The sequence below is a fragment of the Argiope bruennichi genome, chromosome 3 (genome assembly GCF_947563725.1).
Source record: "Argiope bruennichi chromosome 3, qqArgBrue1.1, whole genome shotgun sequence".
Lineage (NCBI taxonomy): Eukaryota > Metazoa > Arthropoda > Arachnida > Araneae > Araneidae > Argiope > Argiope bruennichi.
This window is the reverse complement of record NC_079153.1, coordinates 34,642,387-34,665,231: the sequence shown is the minus strand read 5'-3', so window position 1 is coordinate 34,665,231 and position 22,845 is coordinate 34,642,387. Positions and strand designations below refer to the sequence as shown.

The 22,845-nt window shown below is 27.5% G+C and overlaps 1 protein-coding gene across 1 annotated transcript in view; it reads right to left on the bottom strand.

The window, feature by feature from the left end:
* The window catches only part of LOC129963563 (thymocyte selection-associated high mobility group box protein TOX-like), a 115,884-nt gene that overhangs the window by 35,386 nt on the left and 57,653 nt on the right, over positions 1 to 22,845 (bottom strand). The window contains exons 3-4 of the mRNA XM_056078023.1: positions 5,831 to 5,941; positions 3,251 to 3,355 (exon numbers count right to left, since the gene is read on the bottom strand). Coding sequence (XP_055933998.1) covers positions 3,251 to 3,355; positions 5,831 to 5,941 — 216 coding nt within the window. The remainder of the gene's footprint in view (positions 1 to 3,250; positions 3,356 to 5,830; positions 5,942 to 22,845) is intronic.

The following is a 22,845-nucleotide window of genomic DNA, read 5'->3' as shown; positions in this document are numbered from 1 at the left end:
ATGTATGATTGGCAGATTGCTGATTATTATTCATTAGATTTTGCAGAAAGGAATTTAGAAACGATACAACTCATTTTGCCCTGCACCAAAAGCTCATATATGGAAAAAAGATTTCAATTGTATACAGATTTTTTTAACATCATAATCATATCTGATCTGATAGTCACGAAATAGAAATTAAATAACGAAAGGATATGAAAGAAAACGATTTCGAAAGTTCAAAATTATTATTATTTTAAATAACATGTTTTTTGCAACTATAAATGAGACCAAAGTTTTCAGTAATTACTATTATTTGAATTTTAAAAATGGATTGAAATTTATTAAAATATGTATGCCATATTCTAATGCTACAATTTTAACAGCGCAACTAAAGAGATTCTTTCATGATTATAAACTTAACAAAAGCGATATTTTAATTTGCTGTTTTGGTAAAAATAAGTTATTTGATTAGTTTGAGGACTGTTGTTCCCTGAAGTTTTATAAATCTAGAATTTTTCAATTTTTTTTTTAGAGATGCGAAATGGAAAATATTTATGAATGATTCATACATCGAGAGAATTCTTTTCAATTCTAATTAATTCTGAGAATTTCCATTTATTTTTTTTTTCTCTTACGGATCTTTTATAACTGAATTTTTAATTATGAAATGTACGTGATAAGAATTCGGTATTTTTTTGGAATGCAACCATTACAGTTTTTAGAATAAGCTAACATAATATTTGATATTTTTTTTAGAATTAAAATTGGTTAATATAAAATAATAAATATTTCATCATTATTTTTTATATAAACAGTTTTCTGATCAATGGCATTTTAAAACATTTTAATAATATCAAGCAAAAAACTTTACAGCACAGTATGTTTCAAAAACTGCCTTGTTTTTTATTTATCTTTTTAATAATTTATTCACTTTTTATGCACTATATATATATATATATATATATATATATATATATATATATATATATATATATATATATATATATATATATATATATATATATTGCAATTTTCATAATGGAATTGGCATTAAAACTAGAATAATGGTAAGGTCCAATTGGAGCAGATATCAAGATTTAAACCTATACTAGATACTGAAACATATTCTAGTAACGTAACTACCTTCCTACCATGCAATTTTTTCATATAGCTAAATGCAGACAGATCAAAAGAAAGTTGTAACAGTTTAATATAGTCGCAACTTTAAAGAAAATTGAGGAACACATTATCAACTTTAAAATAATTTGCCTTTTTATGTCCAAAATAATTTTTTATACACTCTTCAAAATTTTGTGTATCTTTAAAAAAAAATCGTCAAATGAATAACCTGCAAGGGAATCTCATTTAAACTGAAATAGCAGTTATTTGAATTACCATGGTTTATGGTAATATAGAAATAAAATATTAAATTGTTTGAAAACATTATGATAAATGAAGTTAAGAGCATTAATTTTTTCTCAGCCGCCATATAAGTCACAAATCATATTATTGGTAAACGGAAATCGATTGAATTTTACTTCAAATATACATATGCTTCATATTTACATTCATTATCAAATTTGGAGGGAAGTCTTTATCTGGAAATTCCTGTTTTGAAACAATTTAATCTGTTTATTCACCCATTTAAAGGCGACAATTTTTTTTCTCCATCAACTGAAACATGTTTACAATTCCAGATCATAACAAGCAAAAGATTTCAAAAATGATTTAAAGCACACGTGCAATATAAATAATTTAAGCTGATTTAATTTAATAGACTAAGAATTGCGATATTACTGAAAGAAAAGAGCTCTATCTATACCTGAAACGTTCCAATGTGTTCAAATGAAAATATTTACTTTTAGCTGATTTTTGTATCATCGCATTTTTCGCTTGTAAAAATTAAAATTAATAGGAAATTTGGAATTTTTCCATTCAATTGCAGTTTTAACAACGGGATTAAAAGATACAAAGGGGTGAAAATAACAACTCGAAAGTCTAAGGAGATGTTTCAACTAATTTAAGAAACCAAGTTGATCATATTAGTTTATTCGAAGAAAAAATAAATAAGGAAAATGTGAAACCAAAATGATGAAAACCTTATTTTTTTAAATGTTTTGGGAAATGAAATGCACTATTCTGGATGATTTTTGTAGTCTTTTTGGCATACAGCAGAGTTTTTAAAATGCAGTTTGAAACCCTAAGAGACCCTAAGCTATAGGGAGAAGCATCTTATAATATTTTATCTATTTGTATAACATTTATTTAATTATTTCGTGTGGATGATATGCGGGAAAATGGCAGAATTTTGAGTATCAATAAGAATAGTAATTCGTTCATCCGAAGCAAGTAAGCACTTTATTTTCTTTCGCACAAAATAATCGTGAGAAACATTTTTTCTCTTCGAAAAGGTGAGGCATGTTTCCTTTTTATTTTTCACAATGGGCGATGGATAGCTAAGATATAAGTTGAAAGAGAGGATATTGCATTAAATCGCTTTTCCTTCCGGAATATTTGGCTTTCCAGCCGATCGTGGGTGCAATGTAAAAAAAAAAGCATGTCTAAAGTAAATAATGATTTTCACATCATTTATTCCGTTGAGTTCATGTTTCTTACGTATCTCTCACATCACATGAAGTTTCGGAATAAGTGAGAAGCATACGCAAAATAAAAGAAGCAAAATGGAACCTTTCGTGTGAATTTTCCCACTTTCATGCAAAACTGCAAGAGTTTAATTTTGGAACGCCTACCATACAACCCAGAGTTGGCACCCTCAAATTTTTATCTGTTTGAACCTATGAACAGATTCCTCAATAGTCAGAAGTTTGACTATGATGGCTACCTCATATGAGCCGATGGCATTCTACAAGGCCGGAGTTTTCAAACTGATCAAACGCTGGGATGAATGTTTCAATATGAATTTCAGTTATATCTAAAAATAAATTGGCAATACTTTCAAAACCGCTTCTTACTACGATTCATTGCATTTTGTTTTTATTATGTTCAAAAATATGAGCGTTACTTATGGCCATCCTTCGTAAAATTAAAATAAATTTGCCAATCCTTCTAAAATAAAATTTATTTTGAAAAAAAAAAAAAAACTTATATATGTAAAATTAAATGTGGCAAGAAGAAGCGAGTTAAAAGTTATTGAGTTATTTAGTAAGTATGCTACGTGATTAGGGTAGGGCTACTAGGCATAGCGAATCAATCTGTAAAAGAAAACAATAAATCAGACATTTAAAACAATGCTTATGTTTTTACATACGTGTTCGTTGTACACACTGCAATCAGAGTAGTTCTCTTCTTGGCGGGGTAAATACACGTAGATTTGGTCACAGCTCAGCTTTCGTTTTAAGTATTCCACAGGAACCTTTAGGTCATATGAAAAGACAGAACACACAATTTTTGTCTTTGTTCTCAGTTACTTTCAATTCACAAATAAAAAATTTCTAATTTGATTTTTTTTAAACCTACTGAAAAAAAAACCTACTACTGCATTTTGATGAAAGGAAGTGGGATTGAAAATACTAATCTAAATTGTTCATCTGTTTTTATTTAAAATTCTAAGTACATTTCTTTTGGCGTCGAATCTTTTTATTCTATCAAATAGATTTGTTTCTTACAGAGCATTATATCAATCTAATGTTTTTATAATGATATGGATAATTTCATTTTAATGTACAACTAACTTCATTTTCTATTAAGGATTCAAAAGAAATAAAGACAAAAACAAATAATATTCTTATTGTATTTAGTTATTTCTTTTATTCACATTTTTTTTTCTTTTTAATCACATTTTATCAACAGCTGTTAATATATCTAATTACAGAATCAGAATTGATAACATTAGTGCAATGTACTGATGAATGAGTATAAAGGTAGGGACTTGACTGTTCAAAACTGGATTAAATCAGCGACAAATTAAGCCGAGACCAAACGACTTATGTAATTCAGAGCGAGAAAGTACAGAAATACTAAGAGAAGTGAGTGAACTACGATTGAAAATTACGAGTCTATTTCAAAATAGACAAAATAGAATTTCAAAATAGGATTCTTAATTTAATTTAAATAAAACGAGGAAAGTAAAAATATCATTTAGTGACCGTTATTTAATCTTACGAAAATGTGCACTATTATCTTTGCAGCTGGTTGAAAAAAAAAATTATAACATAAATAAAAAAAATAAAAAAAAAAAAAAAAAGATTATTCCAGAAATTTCTACATAAAAATCGGAAGTCGAAAGAAAAAAAAGAAATTAATCTCTATTCAATTACTTAAACTAAAAACTATATCAATTTTTCATTAATGCCTCTGCAGTTTTTATTTTGTTCAACCCAAGATAGATATGATTTATTTTAACAGTTATTTTTAACACACTCTATTGATTTTGAAAGTTACTGCATAATCGATCCGTCTATAATAATCATTTTTAAATAACTGAAACAAAGCATAAAAGATTAAAATCTAAAATAAATATTTTTGATTTCAGAAATGATATATTATTCTTTCAAACAAAGAAAAGAACGTTCGTAATGCAAACAATTAATAATAAATCAGCCGTTGCTTTAATTCCAAAATTATTTTGCTTCTATGAAGGGCGAGGCAAATAAAATATTCAACTGCGCTTTGAGATGAAAAACAATATCATAAAGAACATTGATTTAAATAATTTATCGTTTGCTGATTAAAAGAATGGAACGCAAATAAAATTTGGGAATTAATCTGAAGTAATTGTCTTCTTTTTTCTATTTAATAATTCATTTGAAAGTAAAAACAAATTGCTGCTCCATAGGACATTAATTTGCAAGGGACAAAGAGACTTTTATTTGATCATTTGTAATTATTAATATATTACGGTAATTTTTTAAAAACATTTATAAATTATTTGCAATAGCAGTAAAAATGGGGAAATATATATCAAATAAAAGTCGTTGAATTTGTTTTTTTGTCGTCTTTAATTTAAGAATTCTTTAAAAGAATTTAAACAGAATTGATTTGGAAGTACTTTCAGGAATCTCGAAATGTTAGAATTCATTTCAGAACGCATTTGAATAATCCAATTATACTAGTGAATGCTAGTCGAAAAATTTTTTTGTCTGCCTGTAATTATTAAGTGGATCCCAATTTCCATTGTATAAATATTTTTTTTAAATTTTCATTGAAATTAAAATAATAAAAATGTAAATTAAGAACATTATTTTTTTATTGTCCTTGAAACTTATCAGAAAATTAAATGAATATGAATAATTAATATAGGAAAAAAATAAATACATTCTTTAGTTCGTTTTCAACTAATCTTTTGAAAGTTACTACTATTATGTTTCACTTTTTTTTAATCAATGTATTTTATGTACGATCGATATCTGTGTAAGTAAAAAAAAAAATCTAGACAATTAATGTTATGCATTATCTATGAATCAAAGTATTTAATTATGTCAAATACAATCAAAGAATGAGCTTGATAAAGAAAAGATATAAGATCTTTGTTGGAGGATAAACTTATATTAGGAATATTTCAAATAAATTCGTTAAGGATACAACTTTTTTTTTTTTTGGCCAAAATATCATAACATGGAAAATTTGTTGATGAATATATCTACACTTACGAAAAAATATACAGTAAATGAACTTTTTTATGTTTATTTAGATTTTAATTAGAATAAATTTTAAAAAAGTTATAGGCAAAATTAGTTGAAATAGAATGTATATTAAGAAAGTACCACGGTATTTTAAAAAGAAGGAGATCTTCTAATTTATGACAGAAACAACATTAAGGCTAATATGGGGAAATTAATACTGACACTGCGAGATGAATTTTATTACCAAGATATGAATAGATTCTTACCTGGTTACCGAAAACTCCTTGACCGCTACACCTGCTGGCTGCGGCGGTTGGAGCGTAGGTTAAAGGAGGAATTTCGAACTCTTCGTCCCCGAAACTTGGAGTATGAAACGTCTGGAATAAAAATGAAAATTTATTAAAAACACTCTTTTATTAATATACTAAATAGCAGAATTTTCTTATTTAATTCTTTTTCTATTTTTTTAAATATTGAGATAAATTGTTTCTCAAAATCACTACGCGATGGCGACACTGGTATAGAACCAAAATTTAATTTAATTAATAATTAATTGATAAAGTTTTGAAAATATTAAAATAACGTGTTGAAATTGAAAATATGCAAATGCAAAAAAAATTCCAACCTTTTAAGAACATCATAAAGTGAGTGGAAAAATAATTACAAAATTCCATCTTTACACACTTCGAATAAATCAAGTTTAATAAAAGTGTTTAAAGATGATAAGCTGAAAAATGATCTAATAAAGAATATATAAATTGAAAGAATTTATTTATTCCTGAGCTATCTGTTACTGTACTTTTATATACAAATCATTATACAAAAGTCTTTACGGATCTGGTTTATTTTAGTTAAATAAGTTTATTGAAAACACGAGAGCTAGTTTGGGACAAAGGACGAGGCCAGTATTTCCCCTTTACAAACACCAACACCACACCCATGAAAATACTTTTGACACGCCATGCAATTAGCGTGTACTAGTTCATGTACATGAAGACTCGCCTGTGGAACCTTATCTCGATCTAGAATCCCTTAAGTCAAGATACTACACCCATGGTGTTCCAATCGTAAAATATTTTGTATCTTAACGATACAGATATATCGTGGTAATACAGATATATCGTAACAATACAGATATATTGTTGTAATACAGACATATAGTAACAATATAGATATATCATAACAATATAATATATGGCATGCCTAACGAATCTGTAAACAGAAAAACTGGAAAAAATGGGAGATTAGAAATTTGTCAAATAAACCTCACCCAAACTCTAAATTGTGCACTTTTTCTGTGTAAATTTATAGCTCTGTAAAAAGCTAAGTGATTCCAATTTGTTATGCATGTACACATATGTGTTCCTACTGTAGAGTAACGTATCAATCGATATAAAAATCATAAAAATTGCATACAATTTGAGCAGTCTATAGAAGTCTGTTTAAAAATATTTAAGAATAATTCAAACTCATTAAATCAAAAAATTTCTATTTTTATTTGGCACTGAATATTAAAAAGGTTATTTATAACACCAGGAAATGAAAAAGCTTCTATTTTTTTCATGGATATCCTTGAAAGTTGCATATTTCAACTCATTATATTAATGGCTCAATTAATAAATCAAGATCCACTTCTTAAAATGAATTTAATGAGCGTTTTTGATCGGATGAAATATTGGTTATAAATTAACACAAGGAAACGATAGCTGAATAATGATTACAGCTATTAAATCAAATAATACTAGTGACCTTAAGATTTTTTTTTTCTTTCAAAAAACGACGTAAAATGAATCCATGGTTTGAAATTATAATAAAAACACTATAAATTTTGAAGATTCAAATCATTTTAGCAATTTATTTCATGAAAAAATTAACGATTAGTGATTCTAAAGAAGGATAATAGAAAAATATGCTAATTTAGGTAATGAAAATTTTAGAATTAGATATATACACGATTTTTAACACTAGTTACATAATAAATTAATAGAATTTAATTTATGCTAATATGGAACGTGTCAGATCTGTCAAAAAAATTATTTAACTTTTATTATTAATTTTTGAATTCAATTCTTTCTTACAAGAGGAAGAGCAGACAATAATTTAACGACGAGATGTCAAATGTCAACTATTTTTTATCATGAGACATCCCTTAAATTGACTTCATCACATATTACGTCTTGTCTAAATTAGTCTATTAATATAAAAGTAATATTTTGAGCCACACAGGAGATCACTCTCCTCTTCGATTCCAGCTTTAAAAAATTGCCATTAGATATCTCAGAATATTAATTTTCAATGGAATAAAATTTGCTTCTGTCATTTATTATAATCAAGTATTATTTATTACAAAAAATGCAAGTGATAATTTTACAGGCATTTTTTTTATCAAATACAATTCTGCTTCTTTTTTTTTTAAAGTCAAAGAGAATTAATATGAAAGATAAATAAATATTTTGATACATAAATTAAGAATTTATTATATAAATTGATTAATAATAATAGTCGTTTGGTCATTTAATTGACTAAATAAATGACTAAACGACTATTTTTCCTGTTTAAATTTCATTTAACAGTATTAATAAAATATGATAAACTAATGTAACTAATCTGTCTTACATTTTCTGTTATTTATTATAATCAATTATTATTTATTACAAAATATAATCAAAATACATTTATTTTATTATTAAAAGATGCAAATGATCATTTTACATGCATTTTTTATCAAATAAAATTCTGCTTCCTTTTTTGTAAGTAAAAAAGAATTAATATGAAAAAAAAATATTGTGATAAATAAATTAAGAATTTCTTATATGAACTAAAATGTACCAACCGACTTTTTTTTCTGCTTAAATTTCGTTTCATAGAGCTAATAAAATATGACTGTTATGAGGTCAACAATGTTAAATCGAATCATTAAAGCCATATTAAATAATTCAATGGTAAGAAAAATTAATCGTAAGAGCGAATAAGTTCAAGCGCACTTTAAAGAGTAATTTTAGAAAACTTTATAAATGCTTATTTGAAGACGAAGGGGGAGGAAGAATTTTCCCCCCATATATGACAGAAAGAGAAAGAGAGAGCTAAAATAGGCCTTCTTCAAAAAGTGTTTGTTAAAAACTGTTACTCAGCAAAAATTTCAGCACTTTTTCCGCTTCAGCGATGTCAATTTCATTTTCCCTTTCGATTCTGACTGTTTCATCATTTTTTCCGTTTCGCTTAAGTGTAAAGGAAGACTGAGAGATAACTTTTGGGAGGAAATAAATTTCTTATCCCAGCGGATTCGTCTCCTACTTACTCTACTTACTCGAAAAAGAAATGGATTATTTTTTTATTTTATTTAATGAGCAAAATAATTAGAGAGAAATATTCTTGCAATTGATATACATTAATAACAGCATTAAACATTCTTTTAAAATTTAAATGATAATTCTTATCAATGGGCGCTTTTTTTTCATTGTTTTATCATCAAGGCAAGTAAATATATAATTAATTAAAAATCAAAGTAATTAATAAATAATTAGATGCAATTATAGAACCGTAACATTTAAATCTCTCGTTACTAACAATACCAAACAACAATATTTTGGAAGCATGGATTTAACACAGAAGAGAACGATGGTTTACAATCTGTCTTAAAATTTGACATTTTATGTTAGTTTATGCAACACATGAAGCAATTAATACTTCACTGAATATACAATGAATTAGATAAATATTTCAAGAAGTGCCAGTTTGCCGATTTGAAGGAAGTATGGAGGAGTTCTTGAACTGAAAGTTCTTAACCTCCGGACATAACAGATGAATAGAGTAATGGCATGGGAACGAGATTATTTAGTAAGTGGATTTCAAGAAATGTGAGGCAATATAACTTTCATACAATAATCTGAAAGGTACTTTTAAAATGCAATTAAATTTTGTTACTCTGAATCATGAAATTGCGTTTATTCATTCTGATTTTATATAATTTTTTTAGATGTTCGATACTATTTATTAACTGTGAGCGATAAACATGATTAAAAAACATAAGTAGAAGATTTCTGTCACTATAATTATAACAAATAACATGACAGAACATTAGCAGGTAAACTAATATTCAATTATCTGACAAAAAAAAAAAGTTGGATTTTTTCCTCCTATTGGCGAAATGCGATAGTAAAGTAAAAACTGACTTTGATGAATTGGCGGGTGCGACATAGGAATGATATGATGTAATAATTTTGGAAAGTTAAAAGCGTGTGAATCAAAGTTTGCCACTTCTGGCTGTATTTCACTCGTGTGTAAATACCAAATTCGCCTATAACACTCCACAATAGTATTCCAATCATATTTATAATAATCCTATCATTTCTCCAAGTCCCGCTTCCAGTTTTATACTTCCCCTCTTCCCCCTCTTCAGCAAATAGACTCATCTGTATGAGGTCAGCTCCAACTCGTCTGAGCCATGTTATGTCAATGTAGATATTTATTGTAAAATATAAAACCCGTGTAGTTTGTACATAAATTCAACAAATTCCAATGTTTTAAACAACAATCTAATTAAAATACAGTGATAAAGTTCAGGTAACGTAGCATTAGAATTTCAATGTTTTACGAAAGCAACTATAAATTTATATTTCATTTCGATATCAAAATTGCAGATCCATCAAATTTTGTGCACTAGTAGACAAGAAGAAGAGTTTCAAATTGCATACACTGTTCTCTTTTATATACTACGAAGTTAAACGCAAATACCTCAAAGAATATCGAGAATTGTCTCTGGTTTCCTTTCTAAAATTAATTGTAAGTATTTCATTAAAGAACTTAATTACTTGGATAGGAACGAATAATATCACCTGATATGATGTGGAATCTTTTTTATTTATAAGAAAGACCTACATTCTAATAATTTTCTCAATTTATGCAGAAAACTAAAACAAAATTAAATTCCCTCACTGCAAGATTGCAGTCTCTTGGTTTCTGAGTTTGAAGGGTGGATGTTAGAAACATTTCATCAAAAACCCACTGCATGACGCACGTTTAATCCTCTCAGCGGCGCAATAGGCTTTTTTCGTTTTTCATGTTCAGCTGCAAAGCGTATTTAGATGCATATTTTCTCAAACATCCATAGGTAAATTCATTAAAATTCGTTAAAAAGTTTTCTACCTTAAAAGCATTAAAATAAAAATAAATGGATGTTAATATGACATTGGAGTCGCATACTTTCAAGTTTTATGGTATGAAAATCGGAAGAGTATTGCACGGGCATAAGTATGGCCATCGCCTTACCAAAAAAAAAAAATCAAAATAGCAAAATCATTATATAATTTTAAAATAAAATTTAAATAAAATAAAATAATCTAGCACATATTAAAAATTTAAACTTCTAAATCAGTATTAAATTTTAATCGTAGTTTAAAATAAATTATATCTAGAATTTTAAGTGTAAAATGCAAATACATTTTAACATATCTCGCATAAATTTATAAGCGCATAAAAGCTTACCAAAAAAACAGATCAGATTTATTTTTAAATGAATATTTAACATTTACTAATATTCCATTAGGGAAATGGAATGTAGTAAGTTTATTTAACACCTATTTCAATTTCTAATGTTATTTTATCGTCTGTCGGGAAATTTATATTCCTAAAATATTCTGAAAGAAAATACAGCATTGTTTTTTATACCTAAACCGATTTCGATTATATTCATTCTAAAATACCATTCTTTACAAACAGACGGTCAATCCATTTTCCCCATGAAATATGCCATTAAGTTTATTGAAAAAACCTCACTTTCTGAGCGAAAGAGAGAGAACCTCACTTTCTATGCGACAATTTGAATTCAATATCGTTCTAAAGAATAGGATTATTAAAATTGTTTTCATATGTGCCATTTCTTTTCTCACTGAATTAAATAAAATAGCATGTTTCTTTTTAATTCTTCGGATTGATTCCCAAACTTGTTTCTTCGGCTGCTTGGAAATGGAACAAATAAATTAACAGGAAATTTACAATACTTAAATAACCAATAAATGAAGAAAGAACAAAATCAATAAGATAAAAGCAGAATCGATTCACATGGATAAATTTATGAAATTAATAGCTATAAAAAATAGAAAATAAAACAAATTTTATTTTATAAATATTGTAAAGTTTGTTTAGATTTAGAGCATTATTATTTACATATTAAATCTTTCTAATTCTAAATAAATTAGTTCTTATGAGATTAAAACTGTACAGGCTATTATTAATCGAAAACAAGGAATAAAAATAAAATGTAATTACTCAAATCGATTATAATTAAATTTATTAATATTTAAAACATTTTAATTGTCTTTTCAGAAGAAAAAATTTTAAATGACATAAAACTTAATAACTACGAAGGAAATAAACCAATTTCATATTTAGAATAACATCAACTATTACTACGAATATACTGTGGAAAATTTCAGATATTTTTTTCTTCTTTTAATGACGTTATCAGACGATTTCAGAACAGAAGATGAAGCAAATCTAAAAAAGTTTGAATTTATAAATAATGAGTCGATTCTTTAGTCAACATTTTTTATATTGGATTGTAGCAAAGATTAATGACGAAAGACCTGTAATTTTTCTGATGTAAGCTTGCATTTTATCACGAGCAAAATCCGGAAGTGTTTATGAACACACATATGGATAATATTGAAGTCTTGCCAATGCATTATTTTTCTGCTAATGACTCACTAACTATTTCAATTTGATTTTATTAATTGGTTTTAATTTGAGTGTTCCTGAACATTGCATATATAGATAAGATCCCTCTACAAGGAAACAAAGGTTAACATTGCAGGATAAAGCAATGAGAATAAAAATTAGTTATCGAATAGTTCATTTTATTTTGTTACATTTTTATACTGGGTTGTAGCAAAGATTAATAAGCTGAGATCTGCTGATTTACAATATTCTTATTTCGTTTGGAGATTATAGCCAATTTTTTTTCTATTAACATTATTTTTATTTTTAATTTGCCATTGCGTGTGTGTGTGTGTTTCTGTTAGTGGATCGATGCTTATTTTAAACATATTTTAGAAATTAATTTTGACCTGAATGTTGATGAACAATACGGATAGAAAGATCCCGATTGCAAGGAAACAAAATTTTTAATGCAACTATGTATTTACATCTAAAGTGTACTGCAAATGACATTCTATTTGTTTAATCACTCTGCCAATTTGTATGGGATTTTCTACAACTTTCGTCAGTTAATCTATGACTATCTTATCCGAGATATTGCTAAAAGGTTAACAGCCCGTCTAGACGGACACATCTTCTAGTATACTAAGTATCGCCTTTTGAGATCGCCATTTGCGTTGCCCTCCTTTACTATTATAAAATGACCTGTTTTTGTGTGTCTGAAGTACTCTTAAACCAACTTTATGGGACACCCTGTATAATACAGATATTTTTTTGCAATTAGACTTATTTAGTATTTATTTCAGAAATTTATAACAATGTACATCAAATATAAATTGTTGGTTTCAATCACAATCATTCATGAAATGTTGCTATGCGCCTTTAATGTGATTATAAAACACGAAAGTCAAAATACAAGATTAATATTATCATAAATTATCTTTAAAATCATAATGGAATAAAAAAAAATAGTCAACATGCTATTAAATCAAATAGTAAAATTCAGCATGAAGTATTTATTTCAATAAAACAAAATACACATTCGAGTTAGAAGGAAAATGAATATAAGTTATTCCAGATTTATGTTCTATGCTTGATAAACGTAGTTACCATTAATTCTCTACAAAAATCGTCTGCGCAAATATTTCACATATAAATGTACACAAAGAAAGGAAAAGAGTTTTCACAAAACACATTAAGAAATGCCGTATATCATTAAAAGCTGCTTCTCTTGATGTAAAACTCATTATTAGCTCAGTTTTAATGGACGTTTCAGCATTTCGAAAAGGAAACATTTCAAACTGAGAGAGTATAATGAATTTTAAAGAATAACGAAATGGTGAGAAATATTACTTCCGCGCCGCCATTAGTTCTAGAATATTCCGAAGCAGCAAACGATTGAAAAAAAAATTAATGGCAACACGAAAATAAAACAAACAAATCATTTATTTATTCAGAATGTAAATTCGTTTGCATTTTACGACTGCTTTTGTAGCAGGAATAAAATCAAATACGAAACGGAGCGGGAACAATTCAATATTCAAAATAAACCTTGAATAAGTTAATGTTTAGGTTGAAAAAGATAAATAAGCGCCAAATGCAATGATAACAGACTTTTGAAAATTTAATATTTTAATTGAGTCCCCCGCTGTTACATATTTACCAATAAATGAATGAAAAAAAATTGTTGATGAGTTTTCGCGTGTTTCATTTCTCTATTGCAGCGAAAATATACTCAGAATGAAATTCCCATATTTGTATTAAATTAAAATCAAATCGTATAAAAGGTCTCACAGCGACAAAATTATTTCTTTTGTCAAATGAGTTTTCAGAACAAAATAATAAAAGAAAAAAGGGAATATATGTTGTTCGGAATGGCAAGGGACATACTGAAAGAAATAATTAAACACGAACGATAAAATTTTAACTTTGTAAATAAATACAAGTTATAACATAAAAGAATAATTTGACTTAATGTTTGTATACTCTAACAAAGGGATTTATCTGATATGAAAGTATTTTATTATTTTATTATAAATATGATATGAAAGTGTTTTATTATAGCACATATTTTTAAACACAGTCTGCCTTTTCTTCACATAAGAGGGAAAGGAAGGTTTGTACAAAATGTGAAGTACGTAAGAACATTCTTAATAGTTTTTTCAGTTAAATAAGTTTAGTTTAATTAAACAAGTCTATTAATTCTTAGTAATTTAAGTTTAATTAAACAAGTCTATTAATTCTTAGTAATTTAAGTTTAATTAAACAGTCTATTAATTCTTAGTAATTTAATTAGAATGAATCCATTTTGAAGCTATGAACACCTTGAATAGTAACCAAATGCCGACGATGACTCCGGAATTGGCATTTCCTCTCCAAACTGCCACACCAAACCACAGCGAAGGCATCTGTAGATTTATCGTTCACTAGATCTGCTTGTGTGTGTGTGTGTGTGTGTGTGTGTGTGTGTGTGTGTGTGTGTGTGTGTGTGTGTGTGTGTGTGTGTGTGTGTGTGTGTGTGTGTGCGTGCGTGTGTGTGTGTGAGTGAGAGCAATCAGATCTTGAGCCCAAGACTCTCCTATGTTGAAGATGAAATTCATCGAGCCTTATCAAATGGGTCTCAGTATAAAGAGAAATTAAAAAAAATCATAAATAAAAAACTGAAAAACACATCTTAAAATAGGTGAAGTCACATTCTTGAAAACGATATTATAAAAAACGATTATTTCTCAGTGCTGTTATTCATAAATTCTAATGAATTTTTTTTTCTTAAACCCTTAGGTACATTTGACGGCTAAAAATTCGTGATATAGCTGTTTTGCCTAGTTATGGAGGAAGAATTTATTTCGTCAATAAAACTTTTCTTCAGTTTTATGTGTTTTTATAATAATTAATAAAATTTTATACGTCAATAAACCATTTATGTACTATTCTATGCATTACCAAATTAAATCTATTCCAAATGCAAAAATCCGTACCCAAGACGTTAACACATGCCATTTTCAAAGCAAGAATGGCATATGTATAAAAAGATATTGAGAAATTTATCATTGTTTCAACAGTTTTAGCACATTTTTGTAATTAATTAGTTGCAAAGAAATGAGAATTCTGAATTTCATTAAATTTATAAGATTAACGTTCCGTTTTGAACTGCATGTTGTTGATTTTCGGACAACGATTTTCATTCTTCACAATTTCAAGTCAAGATTGTCAAATTTTTGTCAAGATTTCTTTGTCCAAAGCATGGCGAGCATGGGGTAGTGTATCGAACAAGAGGATAGAAAGCCAGAAAGAGAAAGCATATAAAGTATTCTGAGCTTATATAATTTTAGAAAAGAATTTGCCGACAAAACGTTTTAATTCTGTGGGAAAAAATATACTTCCTTTTTGCTTACTCCATGCAACTCAAAGCTACAATTAAGCCGGAGCTGAAGTGATTAAGAAATTATATATATATATATATATATATATATATATATATATATATATATATATATATATATATATATAATGTTACGAATCTGCAATTTTGCTACCCGGCGCGAATAGTGTCATCCTGGAAAAACCGTTAAAACCTTTGTAAGATCTGTACTGTGCGTGCTGAGCTTGGCGACTTGGCGATTAATTTGGCAACTAAATGGATAATACCGGAAAATTCTAGAAGTTTCACGATCCATCCAGTAATAACCGAGATACACCCAGGTACGCCCTGATTGGTCTTAAGATTCTAGCCCCGCCTCCCGGAATTATAAAAGACGAGCCCTCTGAAGCTAGGAAGAAGTCGTGTGGATCGACAAGTAAAGAAATGGAGGATTAGACAGCAAGCAAGCTGCTGAACTATAGCGATTAAATGTGCTGCGCTGTTACGATTGATTTGTGGTATTTTTGTAGAGAAAAAAATTTTGTAACAATATATATATATATATATATATATATATATATATATATGGCAATTTTTCTAAGCGGATAACTTCATTTTGAATTTTTTTAGATTGTTGCGATAATTTTGAATTCTTGATATTCAAACTTCCTTTTTTCAAAAATAAATAATCTTTTCACTTTAATTATCATTGAAAGGAAACGCAGTTTTATCATAATAAAATAATAATTAATATAACTAAACTAGTTATTTCATCATTTCGGTGCTGATTAATATTTTTATGAAACTGTAACCAACAATTAATGACGTTATAATTCCATAATGATTAATGAAAGTTTTATAGATCCATAAAAACAAACAGTCTTTGAAAAAATAAATGTGTTTGTCTAATTTAAGTGCATATTTCATTATTTTAAGTTCCAATTAGTTAAAATATAAATATTTCCAAAGTCAAATTTTGCTATAAATTCTTCAAAAATCAGATTGAATTTACTAGATAAAAAAACACATCAAATTACTTTAAAACTAAGATCAACATTTTTTAAAAACTTTTTATATAAAATTCCAATTTAAAATAGAAACTTCTGTCGTATTTCTCGTTCAGATTCAAATAACTATCAATGCCAATTATCAATAATCAAATATAATTAGAGAATCAGGAAATTAAAAAATAAAAAGATACATCATCCCAAAAAAAAAAAAGCAATCCCCCATCACAGAGCCGAGGACATGCCGAATTAATGAAAAGCAAACACAATCGCCATCCATTTATCTCGTTCTTATAACAAAGTGAGCAATTTATGGGCCTCAAAAAGCTATTTAATTGACAATAACGCAGCCTTGCTTTATTTATGTCCACAGGATATCCATATCTCCCCGAAGGGCAGATCGTACTATAAATCCATAAAAATGAAACCATGTCTTCTGTTGCACTTGGCTGACCACACTAATAATTGACATAAATCAAAGCAAAGAATATATCCAGGAAATCATGATAAAAGACATACCTACCTCCTGGAACTTTATCTAGAGGTATTGAGAGCGTCTCTCTCATTGATTTATGGATTGGATACGCATTATGAAAGTATTTATTGTGGACCATTCATTTTTTTTTTTTTTTTTTTTTTTTGCTGTTTTTATGCCGTATTAGAATGTAGTTAATAATATAATAGAAAATGAGGAAAAAATGCCGATGGGTTCCGTTCGGTTGTTCGAATTATTTAGGTTCGTTATTTGTCCGGTAGGTAGTGTAAGAATTTCGGAGAATTTTAGTTTTCAGTTGTTTTATTCGAAATTATTATTTTTTTTCCTTATAAATATATACAGAATGTCCAAAAAAAAAGCGTTTGTTTCCTACGTATTACAGCTATATATTTCCAATTGCGAAATTGAATTATATAAGGTTTGGTTTGGTTGTATTAACGTTTGAAGCAACACTAGGGATGTTTGGGGACGGACCTCGTCATTTTGAACCGCGGTCAGATGGCGAGGACGACACCTGAGCTGGCACCCCCCTCTCCACACCACACCACACCAGCGGGAGGACGTTTGGTCATGACGGATTTAACGTGCAACAGACCCTCTTACACGACTGTTCTTCGGTGGAATCGGGTCACGAACCTGAAACCCTCAGGTTCCGAAGCCGAGACTTTATTACCAGGCCACCGCGGCCCGAATTATATAAGGCGAACATCTGTATGAAAATATTTTGAGTGCAGTGAAGTTTATAAGTAAAAAGTTAAATTATTTTTGAAAAGCTTTTTAAATGTTTTAAAATAAAACTTCAATTTGCATTTTTAATTTAAAAATTTCCTTTTAAATTTTAGTTTCCAATCGTTTCTATTCGGTATTATTTTTAATACTTACAAACATATACAGAGTGTTCCAAAAGAGTCTAACAAGTGTTTTGTTTCCTATGTATTGCCGTTATATACTTCCAATTGCGGAATTTCATTTTATAAAATAGACTACTGTATGAAAATACTTTGGGCACAGTGAAGGTTCATAGTAAAAAGTTAACTTATTTTTAAAATGCTTTTGATGGATTTTAAAATAAAACTACAATTATAGTTATAGTAGTTCAATTGGTTTTAAAATAAAACTTAAATCATGCAATTTGCATTCCTAAATTAAAAGTTTCTCTTTAAATTTACATGCTCCTCTAAATTTACAAATAAATATATTTCTGCAAATTTTGTAGATAAATACCTGAAACTTTATATGTACATAGAGAAATGCAAGGAAAATTTATTAACGGATATTTTTTTTTATTAAAAAGCCTATAAAAACTTAATTTTTTATACAGTTGCCCACCCTATGTAATGAAACTTTATATTTGGAAATATATGTCTGGAATGTACGTAGAATACACGTCTAGGATATAAAAAAATAAATAAATGTATGTAAGGTACAATATTTAATGAAATAACATCTGTATCACTTTTTTGAAACATCTTGTAGGTAAGGCATTTATATATTTCATATAAGCAAAGTCCGGTAATAATATTTCTTTTTAAAAATAGTAAAATATATAAATAAAAATATATTACATTTTTCCCATAGTAAGAATGGCGTAAACTTTGTTTTGTATAATTTATATTATGCATTTCACATTTTAAATAATGGATTTTAATAGTATTCTTTTATAACTCTTTCTAAACAATTGTATTTCTGTAGAAAGCACATCTTTTACATAAGAGGCTTATCAAAAATTTATATTCATACTTTGCATAAACAAAATAGAATGTCTAGCCATGTCTAAAGTTCATAGAATGTCTAGATATTACATGTAATGTCTATAAAAAGTAAATAAATTTCATATTTCACCAAAAAATTGTCTAGGCATTCTATTTAATAGTGTTTCAAACATTTCCAGTAACTTATACAAAGCAAACTCTATAATTAGCATACAGAATGTCATAATAAATGTAGAAAAAAATAAATAAAAGAAAATGTTGTTTTCTATTCCAACTATCAATATTTCCCTCTTTCGCTCTGTAGAACACTTTACGTCAGTCTAGATTCGACAAGTACTCAAACCTACCTCATTTGCGACAAACATCTGTTGGGGGAAATAGTTCATACTCATGCAAAAACCGAACTTTTTCCCTTCCGACATTCGCGAAATAGTATTTTCCTCGAAAAACAATTTTTCATTTCCTTCAGATTCGGAATTGGAAGGTACGATTGCTTTTAAGTTGAGAAATTCGAGGCTATGCATGCGCCATGGCCGCATATCGCTCAGACGATAGTTTCTATTTAAATTCTTAATCCAAAATTCGAATAAGAATAGGCCTCACTCTCATTCCCTTCCTTCCTCCCTCCCTACCTACTTTTCGAAACATGTTCCGCGCATACAAATATACGAATAAGTATGCAAAAAATGTATACAACTATGTAGATTGAGATAGATGCTTTCTTTCTTTTTTTTTTTTCGTATTCCAGGATTCTTTATTCTTTTTTTGTTATTAAAAATACAACTAAATCGATAGCAAAGTTATAAATTTTTAGTCAGAAGAAATCCCGAACTCTTGGCTAATAATATTTCTTCTGAGGCAAAAAGATGTATTTCCATAAATGGAATTCGGGTTATAAATTGGAAAAGGAACAAAAAATCGATATTCAGTTTCTAACTCAAATAGAATTCTTATTCCAATTCTTTATTTTTTTATTTCTTTTTTTCCATCCTTTTGGAATGTGTCCCCAGTTGAAGAATATCGACGTTACTTTCCCAGGCCCTCTCTTGTTACTTATTTACAAACTAAATTATATGTTTTTGAAGTCCTTCTTATACGAAAATATGGAGGCTTCCTTGTCAGCAGTCCTCTACGGTATTCCGAGATTTTTTTTTTTTTTTTTCGTTCGTTCGTTCTTTCCGCCATTTCTCTCTGTGCATTTTTTTTTTTTTTTTTATGTTCTCTGTGTGTTCCTGTTACGACGAAAGAACATGCGTCTTTGGCTTTGATTACGCCAGTGTAAATAAAACCTGAAGTTGCACTGGGTCTAATGTGTGGAATACATACGGAAATGACAAAAAAAGAAGGAAAAAAACCTCGATTTGTAGAATTCTTAAAGTGTTTTGCATGGTTTTCTAAACGAAGCCGTAGACGTGTATGATTGAGAAAAAAAATTCTATTACGACTTCAAATGTGGGGTTGAATTTTAAATGGATTCCACACAAATGCATTTTGCGCAATGAAATTCTGGTCCTGGCAATAACGAAGAATTTCGCAATATATTGTATGACAGAATATTAAATTTAATAAAAAATAGTACTAGATCATGTTTCAACAGGAAATATTGTTGTCTAGATTTCGTCAGAATTTGATTTTTTATTTTCTTATATCTTGAATGATAGAATTTCTGTAAGTTAAACTCATTATAAACCCTTAATTTTTTTTTTCCAAACCATTCTTGAATATTGATAGGCTACATACTGTGTGCGTACGAAATATTATTTATTTTCATTATACTAAGGAAATGTGTGAAGTTTGAATTTAAAAAGCCTTTTTCATACTACAGGCTAGGATTTTATTTAAAAATTTAGAGAATAAATAATTGGCAACTAGCCAAAATTCTTTTTTTTATGAACAATTTTTTTTTCCTGTTTGTAGGTCTTCGTAACTAATATGTTTTAATATGAATATTTCCAATTCTAATTTAGTATAGTGGCCTCTTAGTATTTTAAAAAGATATCAGACCATAAAATCAATAAAATTTCATTTATGAAATACATTTTCATAGCAAAATCTTCATTTGCTGCACGAAATATTATCAAATTATATTAATAAATATTACAAAATATAACTGAAAATTCTGTAGTTTATATAACATCTTAATGTTAAAAATATAATGTAAAAAATCGTCTGAATATCTTTATATAACGTTAAAAAGAGTCTGAATTAAATAGAATGTTGCGAAAAGTAGAATTCTATAATTTATATTTTAACAAAATCATTGAAATCAAGCTTATTTTCCCTCTAGAATCCTCTCATAACTTAATTATTAATATCGTTTAACTCACTTTAATTTAAAACAGAAGGCACGATCAAATAGTGAACATAAGAAAGAAAAAATATTCACAAGACTTCATAATAGTCTCAATAATAAATCATGAATTACAAAACAGATCAAATAGTAAAAAAAAAGGAATAGAAATTAGTTTTTAAAAACAGGCTTAGTATAATAAAAGTTTAAAAAAGAAAATAAGTTTATTACTTAAAATCTGGAGACAGAAACAAAATCTTGTAAGAGTGACAAATTAAAAGCAATAAAATTACTGAATTAAGCCACAATGATAATAAGAAAGAAAATTCTCATATATTTATTAAAAATACGTTATAAATCTGATTAAATTCAATTTCTTTTAGAGCCATTTTTTTTAAGTTGTTAGTGAATCACAATCTTATGCTTCGTCTTGAGTTTCAGATTTCTGATAAAAGGAATTGTTTTCAGCTTTTCAGAATATTGATGAAAAAAGAATTTTTAATAACTCTATGGTTTTATTATTTTAAATAGTTCGAAAATAAACATGTATGGATGCATTCCGAATCGTATGAAATCGTTCGGATGTGTGGTAGTTTACAGGATTTGTCAAATCTAGTAGCAATCGTCTGCGCTTCAAGTATAAAATATATGCATAAACAATCAATTCAAATAAATAATTTTGAAACTTTACGAAATGAAAATTGTTTATTCTCGATAAAAAGAAATAGCTTGACAAAGGAACCATGAATTCAGTGGTCCACAAAGCAGAATCATTCTTTATCTGATTAAATTAATTAGTTTCGCTTAGTCATTTAAAGAATTAATTACCCTTGATTTCGCTTGAAAAATCTAAAAGAGTGAAAAATGTTGATTAAGCTTTTCTAAAGAAAGTTGGATCGATTTAAATTGCTCAATTTATAATGCATTGAGACAGGAGTAAATTAGAATAAATTACGGTTTAATTCTTCGAGTAACAAGGAATTTTTAAGCGGGAAAGAATAAAAATCGTCTGAATTAAACAGAGTGTTGCCAAAGTAGTAAAGAAAATTCTTAAACAGTTTAGGTTTGCAAGAAAGATTATAGATAACAAATAGTTTCGGTTCAAGAGATTTGCTTGTGAACGTTAAAGAATGATATAAAATTGAAATTTTTAGAATTATATCGTTAACTAGTTGAAACGCTTCGAATTAAATTATAATTGAGTGGATTTAAATTAAGATTATTAATTAATAATTATTAAATTATTAATTAATTTAAAATATTAGAATTAAGATTAGTTAAAGTACATAGTATTTGAAAATAATCTTCTTTCACTCCTAATGTTAATTCCTATTTTATAATTATCAATATTTAAATAAGTTACAATTGAAATTACCTATTTTTTAATATCAATTCCTAATAATATTGTAACGTATTATTAGGAATTGATATTAAAAAAATGGTTAGAAAATGTCAATGTAAAATTAACATTTCTAAGCTTTTAAAAAGTTTGAAGGAAACATTAAGAAAATATGAAGTACTATGCAAAAAAAACTCTGGAAAAACAAAATTTAAAGCAACAATTCATACATTCAATAAAATTAAATTGCGAAATTCAGTAAAATACTGACTAGTTGAAAAGTTCTAATATAATAAATAGTATTTCTTTTTTAAATCTTCTTTTATAAGAAATGAATTTATTTTATAAATATTCATAAAATTCATAATTTTATCGGCATTTTAACATAAAAAGCACTTTTCTTGATAATCTCCTTGTAGAAA